This window comes from Eretmochelys imbricata, chromosome 4, assembly GCF_965152235.1.
Source record: "Eretmochelys imbricata isolate rEreImb1 chromosome 4, rEreImb1.hap1, whole genome shotgun sequence".
Taxonomy (NCBI): Eukaryota; Metazoa; Chordata; order Testudines; family Cheloniidae; genus Eretmochelys; species Eretmochelys imbricata.
The window spans coordinates 4,921,683-4,932,650 of record NC_135575.1 but is presented as its reverse complement, the minus strand read 5'-3'; the positions used below and the strand labels follow the sequence as shown (position 1 = coordinate 4,932,650).

General features: G+C 45.6%; 1 protein-coding gene across 1 annotated transcript in view; it reads left to right on the top strand.

Annotated features, from left to right (window-relative positions):
- The first annotated feature begins 402 nt into the window (after positions 1–402).
- TNKS (tankyrase) overlaps positions 403–10,968 on the top strand; it is a 280,881-nt gene continuing 270,315 nt past the window's right edge. Inside the window, exon 1 of the mRNA XM_077814807.1 lies at positions 403–889. Coding sequence (XP_077670933.1) covers positions 403–889 — 487 coding nt within the window. The remainder of the gene's footprint in view (positions 890–10,968) is intronic.

Sequence of the window (10,968 nt, the reverse complement as noted above, 5' to 3'; positions counted from 1 at the left end):
CCCCTTACGCCACAGGCCTACCCTGTGCTTGGTCTCCCACTTGCTTCTGATCTACTAGGAGCAAATTCGGGGGGCCGCGAGCGTGCGACGGGCAGAGGCCCGTGGGAGTGTGAGCGGGCCCCGGGCTGGCTCGGGGCGAGTGCGCACGGGCGGGCGGCGCGGGGCCTGGTCTCCTCCCATCGCCGCTGGCGGCCGGAGGGGGCGCGGCCAGGCCGCCGTCGGGCTCCAAGAGCTCTGGCCAAACCCCGCCCCGCGTTGTTCTCCTCCGGCCCCCCCCCCCCGCTTTCCTCACCACAACAACAGACGTCACTTCCGGGCGCCCTGAGTTGCGATTGGAGGCGCCGGACCGGAAGCGAGGGCGGGCGCCGCTCCGTTGCCGCAGTGACAGGGCTGGAGTGGAAGATGGCGGCGCCGCGTCGCTCCCAGCATCATCACCACCATCACCCGCCGCCCCCCGCGCCGGCCTCCCCGCCGCGCAGCCCCGGCCTCTCCCCTGCGGGCGCCGCGCCCTCCCCGCAGCGGCACAGCCTGGCCGGGCCAGAGGGCGAGGCCCCCGCTTCGGGCGGCGGCCGGGACGCGGAGCGCGCCCTGTCGCCGGAGCAGCCGGAGAGCGCGGCCGGGGCCGCCCCCCCGCCGGCTTCCGGCTCCAGTAGCAGCAGCGTGGCCACCAGCAGCGGCAGCGCTTCGTCGTCCTCCTCGGCGGCCTCCAGCCCGGCGGCGGAGAGCCCGGAGCCGCCCGGGCCGGGCGCGGGGAGCGGCGCCTTCCGGGAGCTGCTCGAGGCCTGTCGCAATGGAGACGTGACCCGGGTCAAGCGCCTGGTGGACACGGGCAACGTGAACGCCAAGGACATGGCGGGAAGGAAATCCACCCCCCTGCACTTCGCCGCGGGTGAGCGCCGCCGCCCGGCGGGGGAGGGGGTCGCTGTGCGCGGGGGTGCCCTGCGTGGCGGTGGGCGGCCCGGCCGGGCCCGGGGCACCTGCCCCAGTGTAGCTGCTGCGCAGCGGGGCTGGGGAGGTGGCTAGGTCACTGGATGAGAATGGAACTGGGATCCATGGGCTGGGCTAGAACAGACCCTAGGATAAAGCTGGCTCGTGAGCTTGGGGAGAGCACTTCAGACTGCTGCCTTGGAGACTCTGAAACCTCCTCTGACCCCCTTCCCCCCCCTTTTAAAAAACCTTAAGGATTTTTGGTCTGCTCCCGTCTTGACAGGGATGTGTTAATGTCAGGTTAGCAGTGTTACAGATTTGGAGAACAGAAGTTTTTGTTATCAGTGGATGACTTTCTTTGTGCTTTCCTTATCTTCCTGGTGAATGTTACAGGCACTTTTCTTTGTAACTTAAACATTAGTTTTAAAAAAAGTTTGTAGCCCTTCAAAACAAACTGCTGAGTAGGTGTAGGTCAATGGCCTTTTCTTAAAGGAAGGCAGTTTAGTAACAGAAAGCATTACTACATTCTTAAGGTAGGCCCTCAGTGATGTCAGTAACTGCTCTCTGCCTAAGCTCTTATTTCAAACTCATATTCTTGGTGTCCGTGTGAGCCACTCTCTTCTGATTATTCTTGCATGGGGAGATGTTGTGTCTGTGTCCTGTAATCCTTCCTGGTTGTTGAGAAGGGAGAGATGCTGTCTCCACATTGTCTGAAGAGGACTTGTGTGGAAGTAGCTCTCCAGTGTTTCCACCACAAGGTCCAAGACACTAAGTTCCATCCTTGTGTTAAGAAGGGTCTCTAGAGCACAAAAGTTGCTTTAGTGGTGGAATCTTCAAAGCACCTACAGGTGGGGAGGGAAGTGAGAGCAGACTCTTCAAATGTCTCCTTCCCCCCAAACAAGGGCAAAAAATAATACTTTGAACTCACTGGGGTAAGAAGAAAAGAGGAGGAAAGATCAATGAGAAACAAAAAAAAATCATAGGCCATGAAAATTTTCTTCCTTACTAGTTGTACAAGAAGTTAATCCACTAGTGTGCATATAATTAGGGGAGAAAGTAACATTGGGGCACTTTCGGAACACAGTTGGGCTCCAACTTCCTTTTGGGGGATGATGTTCTTTGTAGTACAGTTGTTCCTAGGGTATCAGCCTGGACCCCATTCAGCTGTGCGCTATGTGGGCATATACTAAAAGAGAGATTCTGCTCCAAAGAACATAGTCCTGGCTAGTGAAAATGACACAAGTGTATAAAAACACACAAATAAGGAAGGGGATAGCAATAAAATGTGCAAGATATTCAAAATAAGCCATAGCCTCCGCCCACTAACTAACATGATTACTGAACGTGGCTCTTGTGCAGATTGTAAATTCTCTGGCACATTCTATATTTCTTTGTGCTAAGTGCTGTACATTGTGGCCTCTGGGCATTACTCTTAAAATATTTAATAATACAAAATCTGTTTGTATGTGTACACAACGATCAGTATTTACATTTTAAAATGTGGTTCGGACTAACCACACTGAAATGACTTTCTTAGAAAAATCAGCACTTTTAAGGAATGCTCTCTCAAAGACTTCAAAGTGTGTCCAGCTTCCTTTCCCACTGGTATTGCCTTGGTTATTCTGGATATGTCGATGTAAAGAGTCAAAAAGTGGTTCTCTGCTGGGCCCATGTCTTGAGTCCCCAAGTGCTGCCACTATAGCTCATGAGCTTCATATTGACTGAATTTGTAAAAGCAGTTTATCCCCAAGGAGTATGCAGATAGAGTTTAATTCTACAGAGCCTTGAAATGTGGGCTTATGGTTGCAAACTCCTTAAGTTCTATAGCTCAAGTGATAATTCCATGAGACCTCAACCAAGGGTCAGCAGCATGTCCGTATACGGACACAAGTGTCTGTGGTAAAAATTTTGAGGTCCGTGGTAATTTTTCTAAAAATTGAAGGACTGAATGACACAACCCCCCCAATGTCCATCACTAAGTATAGTAATTTTGTCAAGTGTCCGTTGCGTGACATAGTGGTTCTGAGCCCTGGCCTCAGCTAGGTCCTACTTATCCTGAATTCAAGCTTATAAAAGCTTCACCAACATACTTCATACATAAACTCTTGAGCATCACTGGTGAAACACAGGTGTCACTAAAGTTACAAGCAAAACTTAATCTGTCACTTGGATTGTGAACATGAAAAACACTTTCCTACTTTGAGGGGAAATGAACAAATGTGAGAGAAGTTGCGAATGTTGCCCTTTAAAACAATTTTAACAATATTATGTTCTAATAGAAGAACAAAAACTTGCTTGAAGTGCAGGACACTTACTGTTGGAAGATTCAACATCAAACTTAACTCTGTATGTGCCTATATCTATAGACTAGACCAGCAGTTCTCAAACATTTTAATGGGGTCGTCAGGGCTGGCGTTAGACTGGCTGGGGCCCAGGGCCAAAGCCTGAGCCTCGAGCCCTGAGTGGTGCGGCTCAGGTTACAGGCCTCCTGCTTGGAGATGAAGTTTTTTGGGCCCCCCTGCCCAGGGAGGTGGGGCTCGAGCTTTGGCCTCCTTGTCTGGAGCAGCGGGGCTCAGACGGGCTCAGGCTTCAATCCCTCCTCCTGGGGTCATGTAGTAATTTGTGTTGTCAGAAAGGTGTTGCGGTGCAATGAAGTTTGAGAACCCCTGGACTAGACATTTTTCAGGTGCAATGTAAATTATCGTAATTTGATAAGAATGACATCAGGTACTAGTGGATCTCTTTTATGTGTTGGGAAGGTATTAGGATAAACTTTTGTATTAGGGGGTTCTGCCTTTGAAAGTGTCTGCAAATGTCAGCCATGGCAACTGATTTCTGATGGAGACTGGGCACTAAATGCCCCAGTACCAACTATGTGGCTGAAACCAGACAGTCACTACACTCTTGAATTAACTCACAGGAAAATGATAAAAGAGGAAAAACACCACATCACCTGTGGGTGAACACTTTTCATGATGTGATCAATCTGTCTGACCTGTCAGTCCTCAACCTCAAAGAAAACACGCACAACGTTTTCAAAAGACTCGTGTGGGAGCTTAAATTTGTAACTTTGCTCGACACTAAGGGTACGTCTTCACTTCCAACGTTAAAGCGCTGCCGCAGCACCGCTTTAATGTGGCTGTGTAGTCGTGGCACCAGCGCTGGGAGAGCTGTTCCACGAGGGGAGCAGCTCCCAGCGCTGGTGCACTGCCTACACTGCCACTTTACAGCGCTGAAACTCGCATCGCTCGGGGGGGGGGGGGGTTTCACACCCCTGAGCGAGAAAGTTTCAGCTCTGTAAAGTAGAAGTGGAGACCAGGTCTAAAAAATATGGACTGCACAGAGATCCTGAATTTATGGCTTATTACAACAACATAACAACCCCCTCCCCCTTTCCTTTCCATCCTATGACTGGATGGGTGTTAATGGGCCACTTCACCCTGAATGGTCCCTTGAAATATGCGTTAACTACTTATGCTAAACAATCTGTTCCATCTTGTATTTTGCTGTGTACATTTCCCAGACCTGAAGAAGAGCTGTGTAAGCTCAAAAGCTTGTCTCTGGCTAGGTACGCTACCACTTATGTCAGTGTAACTTATGTTGCTATGGGGTGTGACCACCCCCCCCCCCAACCTGAGCAAAATAAGTTACACTGACATAAGTGCTGGTATGGACACAGTGGGAGAGCTGCTCCTGCCGACATAGCTACCGCCATTCTTTGGGGCAGATTAATTAAATTGATGGGAGAGGGCTCTCTGTCCGCATTGAGCGGCTGGCTTCACTAGAGATCTTACAGTGTCGCAGCTGCCTCAGGACAGCGGCACTGCTGACTAACATAAAAGAGAAGGAACCACCCCCCCACCCCGAAAAAACAAAACAAAAACCAAACCCCAAACAAAGCCAAAACCTCCAGCCTGCAGTCACTTATGAATTTTGCCTGTGGCTGTTGATAAGGCTCCATTCTCCAGTCATTTCTTTCTGGGTCTTGGTTCACCCACCCAATTCACAGTCTGTTGACTGTTCATGTTCAGACATTGCTTCTTTAGCAACAGTGACAAATTAGAAGAATTAATTTATTACAATAGTAATCTTTTGGCTTCAGGTTTTTTGGTAAAAAAGTTTAGATCAGTGTTTTTTAACTTTATGAAGTTTTTAGGTTCACAAATCTTTCTCTATCATAAGGGAAAGAGAAGAAAAATAGCCCCTGAGAAAAGAACATTAGGAATCAGAATGCTTTTTTTCCCTTTCTCTCTCTCTCTAGTGCAAAGATTTCAAAATACATGTGTACTCTGGAGCAATTATTTGCAAAACTCAAGATACACTTGAAACAATTAGGTTTAATACATCTGCTTGTTACATCAGCAAAACTGTATTTAGAGGCTTGAGATGAGTTTAACATAGCTCCTTTCATCAGCAATCAATAGGGTAAAAGTGACCTTTTAGGCTGTATCTGGATGGTGGAGTCCTTCCACCACGTCAGGAGGATGGTAAATAAGGAGTCACATTTATTTCCTTATTCAGGTAGCACAGGGAGCATATCTTTCTGGAGCTGCCTCTTTTGGGACTGTGGGTGTCTTCATGGACAGGAGATGCTCTTCTTCCCACTCACCTTTTGAGGAACTTTATCTCCCTGAAAGGGGAGTATGTATTTGTGGGGGGAGCAGCAGTGGTGGTTAAGGGGCTGGCTGGGGGCCATATGTATTTTCCTCCCCTGGTGCTATTAAGTGGGCTGCTGAATTTCACAAGCAGATATTCAAGAGGAGTTGCATGTGGCAGTGACTGGTGAATTTTATTTGCCTTTGTTCTCTGCCTCTATTAGTAGGGAGGGTGAAGATTCCGGCTGTCAGAAGATGGAGAAAGAACAGCTGGATGTTTCTTAGATTATTCCTTCTGGTTTTTGTTTACCTTCTAAAATCAGATGCCAAAATTTGTAAGCCTAGTGACAGGCCTATGTTTTGAAGGTTATATTTTTTTTTTTGCAGCAAGATGGTCTAGAGACTTCGTTTTTTGTTGTTGTTTTTTTTAAAATGAAAGCTTTAGAGCTTTAGAGTAGATTTAGGGGACGTTGTGAAAATGTGTATCCCCTTTGTTTGGGAACTATTACGCTGTGTTTTGGTGGTAAATAGTGTGCTGGTTCTCACTGAGATATAATATGTAAAAACAAATTTGAAATTTTTACAAGTGGTTTCTTCCCTCCTACTTCTTCTCCTTGTGTGGGCCACATACCGCTGCTTTTTGAGATTAGATGTTTTCCTAAAAGAGGTTCTGTAAGTCTAACTAATTCAGGGAAGTTCTCTGGACTCTGTTATACAGACGGTCAGATTAGATGATCACAATGGTCCCTTCTGGCCTTATCTGTGAATCTACTACTACTTTCCAGTCATCAACTGAAACCCCCCCCCACTGTACCTATACTGTTCACTCTTGTAATTGAGTTGGAAATCCTGTTCTCTGTATACAGCCCAAAGAATTCCCTTTTATCCATTGTGGATAGAACAAATGATCTAGAGACCCCAAAGTATATAAATTTGAGCAGGGGCCCTTTATTTTGCTCCATCTTCCATAAAGGAGCTGTATTGTGTGACTTTTGCATGGCAGCCTCCTTTTCCCTGCCAGCACAGAGCTGCCAGTTTGTCTGCTCTCCACATTTTCCCTCAAATCAACCAAGTCAGTAGACAATCAGGAGGTACTGCTGTACCCAGTTTATGTTGCTGCTTTGGTCACTCTAAGGTACTTCACTGTCTAACAATTTTGGTGTTTCTTTTCAACATATCTGTTTCCCAGAACACAGGAACTTGCTGAAATCTTTTTTTATAATGTGCAGAGAACTCTGCTTTAATGCCTATAGTTAACAGAGCGAAGTTCTGCATGGAAACTGATGAGGGCTTTCACTTGCTAGGATGGTACACAGTGATAGTACGGCAGAGTAAAGGTTGATATTTGAATCTTTTCACAATTCGGTTTTCAAAATGTTAAGGAAACAAACATTCTAAGGCCATGATGCATTATTTGTGTGATGTGGAGCGGAAAAGCTGCTTTTTGAGCCACTTTTAGCTGGGAGCTCAAACTTCTTAGGTGTGGGAGGCCATTTTTGTAGAGGCAGTGACTTCAGCATGTAATATGAATGAATTACAGGCAGCAGCGATCCATCTGGTACTGAATACTGGCTTGTGTTTTAAGTGGATTAAAGTGCTTAAAGTCCACCCAACTTTATTCTATTCAACAACCATTTTTTTGGCAGTTCTGTCACTAAAAGACTATGGCAAATGGCTGGCTGATTGCATCTTGCGTTGTTGTGATGTGGCTGGCGTGCAGCTGGAGGGCCATGGTGAGGCTCATTCAATTCATTGACTAATGGAGGTTTTCATTTCAGACATAGGAGAAATAGCCTCATAGTCTTCGCTCTGTATACTCTACAAAGTATGATTGCTTGGCTTGGGTTTGGTCTGTTTCTGTAGCAGTAATGCTCAAACACTCCTGCCCTCTAGAATATCTTTTTGGTGATCAGTGTTTTTGAGTTTGCCACACTGCAGTTATTTGCTTTTGGATGCAACTTATAGGATATAAAAATACCATTTATGGAGGTGTCTTCTTACCCTTCCTCTATATTTAGAATTTACTTTGTTGCCGTTGGCCTTGTTCTTGCTGTTTGTCAGAGTTTTAATGCTTGCTCTCTTAAACATTCACCAAGTCAGTTCCCTTCGAAGAGTAGAAATCCAGCAGAAATGGTGTCTTCACAGAAGGGAAGAATACCTTGATACTCTGTTTCTCTGAAGATGCCTCCTGTATGAATTTCCTTGGAGTTTGGCAGTAAACAATGTTGAGAGGAGCTGGTTAATTTTACACTGTTTTATTGCAGTGTCTCCTTGATGCATTTAATGCTTCAGTAATTTTTGTGACTGAGTCTTTTTATGGAAAGTCTCTGTTTTCTGCTCTGTCATGAAGTGTCACAGCACACAGTCAACCTGTGGAACTCTTTGCCAGAGGATGTTGTGAAGGCCAGCAACAGGGTTTAAAAAAAAGAACTAGATAAATTCATGGAGGATAGTTCCATCAATGACTATTAGCCAGGATGGGGAGGGATGGTGTCCCTAGCCTCTGTTTGCCAGAAGCTGGGAATGAGCTACAGGGGATGGATCACTTGTTGATTACCTGTTCTGGTCATTCCCTCTGGGGCACCTGGCATTGGCCACTGTTGGAAGACAGGATACTGGGCTAGATGGACCTTTGTCTGAGCTGGTATGGGTGTTCTTATGACTGGAAGGATTCAAGGGTAGTGCTTCCCTACCTTTAGGGGTTATCACATGTTCTTACCTGCTATTGCTGTGCTTGGATCTAAAAGTCTGAAGAACTTGGAGTGCTGGACAAGCAAGAGTGAAAAATGTTGCCAGAAGATACTTTGTAATTCTGTTTCTCTGAAGATCAAGGAAAAGAAGTTTCTCTTCTAAACTGAAATAGCTTGAAGATGAGACCTACTCTTTCCCTCCCCCCGCCCTTTTGTAAGGGAGCCATCACAAAGGAATGAAGACACTATAGTGATTCTGTTCTTCTTGGATGGTTTACTTCTAGCAGTGTTAACTTACTTTTTAAGGCTGCCTCTTTATGCCAAAGAAGGCCAAACAGTAGAACCGTTTTAGATCAGTATTGCAACACTTTATTTGAGATGAGTGACTTCTTTTGATGGAAGAGGTGATAGATCTCACTTACTATTGTGGTAAGGATGGGTGAGTAGACTCTGTGCCTGGGCAGGTGAATTTTCATGATAACTTCCTTTTTAAGTCTTAAGATATGAAATGGGCCTGGGGTAAAAGGTAAAGAGACTACATGTTGAGGTGTATCCATTGCTGCCCCTCTGCTCAGGACTAGCTTAACAAAGGAATCTAGATGAGGAAGGGGAATGTCTTTCTTTAGAAGTACTCCTCATTAACTTTAGTAATATTCATTAGGCATTGGATCCCTTTGCTGTCAATAATAAATGTTGAGGATTTTTTTAAATCTTTCCACAGTAAACTACAACTAGTGACTAAGGACCTATGATAATAATTGGGCCTACAAATTTATCCTAATAGTGAGCTCATCTGTAAAAAGTGAGTGAAAGTTTATAAAACGTCGCAACCTATAATAACAAATGTTGATGGGAAAATTACAAAAGGGAGACAGACTGAATTAATCTAAACAAAGGTCTACTGATTTAATTCAAATATTGTGTTAAGAACATGCCTGGTAAACAAGAGGCCTATGAGACCAGAAATTAATGAATCAAAATTGGTGTGTTGGAAGTTATGCCTAATTGGTGGACAGAATAATGAGATGCATTGTTTTGCCCACTGCTCTCTTTTGGGGTCCTCAAAAAGACACTTTGAGTGGACAGACACTGGCTGATGGGAAGCAATGAGTTTCACCATGGATGCTACCCTCACCATCTCTTGGAACCCCAGACCTTCTTTAGCCTAATCATGAGATGACCAGGCAAGAGAGGGAGCCAGGTGACGTTGCCACCGCCACTGGCTCTGGCTAGATCCCAAATACCCCTTGGGATGTGAGACTCAGTCAGCCCCCTCCTCCCCCTTGTGTGTTCCCTTCCTTCTTCACCTTCTTTCTTACCCCTCTCCTTTTTCCTGCTGTCTAGTAAGAGTCTGGCTTTGCTGGCCAAGACTCAGTATTTTGCAAAACTGTGACTAGAAAAAGGCAGCTAAAAGCAGTGCCTTAAATAGCCTGATGCTGGTAGATGTTTGCCAGGTCTTGGAGTGACTAATAAGAACTGCATGCTGTTCCTGTCTTTTCCGTTGGTAAGATTGCAAGTAAAAGGGGACACCAGAAACAGAAGCTGCATTTTCTTCTTTTGCTGTTCTTTCTCTCCCGTGTTCTGTATGTTTGTCTTGTTTTTGTCTTCTAGGAAACAGGATCAGACTTTAATGGTAGCAGCTCCAGTTCATTAACTTCTCCCCCCCTTCCCCCCGCCAAAGAAAAGGACAGTTATTACCCTCTGAGACAGTGAAACAAGGTGTCTTTGCCCCCCCCCCCAAGACTCTACAGCTAAAGGGAGCAAAGGATGTTGTTAAAATGAAAGTCTTATTTAATATTTTATATTTCAAATGTTTTAACTGTTTTCTCTTCTGCAGCTTTAATAGAAGGTTAAAATGATTTTTAATGGTTTGTGTGCCATTGCAGACTGAGGTTTCTGTATACCAAACCCTGAACCGTGTCCAACATTGAACAGTTTTAAACAGTGGTAGAGGTCATTTTAACACTTCACTCTTTGGGCCCACTTATTCAATCTAAATTAGTACAACAGACCAAAGGACAACGATCTCACTTGGAAAATTGGAAAAACTGTCATTGTTTCCTTTAATAGAGAAAGATAAGGCAACAGGGGATGGATGACTTGATTACCTGTTCTGTTCATTCCCTTTGGGGCATCTGGCATTGGCCACTGTCGGAAGGCAGGATACTGAACTAGATGGAGCTTTTGTTTGACCTAGTCTGGCCATTCTTATGTTCTTATCCATTAACCTAAAAATGGGAAAGCAGCTGGAGAGTATATTACTGGAGAGATACTTAATCAAGTGATGAAATAGCTCTCTGGACTTTTCCTGGGGTTTCTGTCTGGAATATAGAATGAAGTAGTGAACCTACCAAGTGGAAAGAGACCTGATAGTAAAATTGCCAAAGAAGGGTGGCTTAATAACTGGACAGGTATCATTATTCTCAGTGCTTGCAAAAAATCATGTGCAACATCATCCTGGAACATATTAAGAAACAGATCTCCAGCTTAGAGACGGAAGCAGGTTTTAGACCTCTGAACCATATCTCAGACCTATTTTAGAAGAAATCCTGGAGTGGGCAGATGTGACGGGTTTGGTCACAGAGACCCCCTTGGGACTGTCGTCTGATGTGCTGAATTTACCTCTGAGCCTGTTTTCCCTGCCAGCTTGGGACTCCAGAACCCTGCCTTGTTGAGCCAGACACGCTAGCCTGCTGCAACACAGACCCAGGTCTGGGCCACGCCCCCAAAGCTGCAGACTTTAACCAAAAACTGCT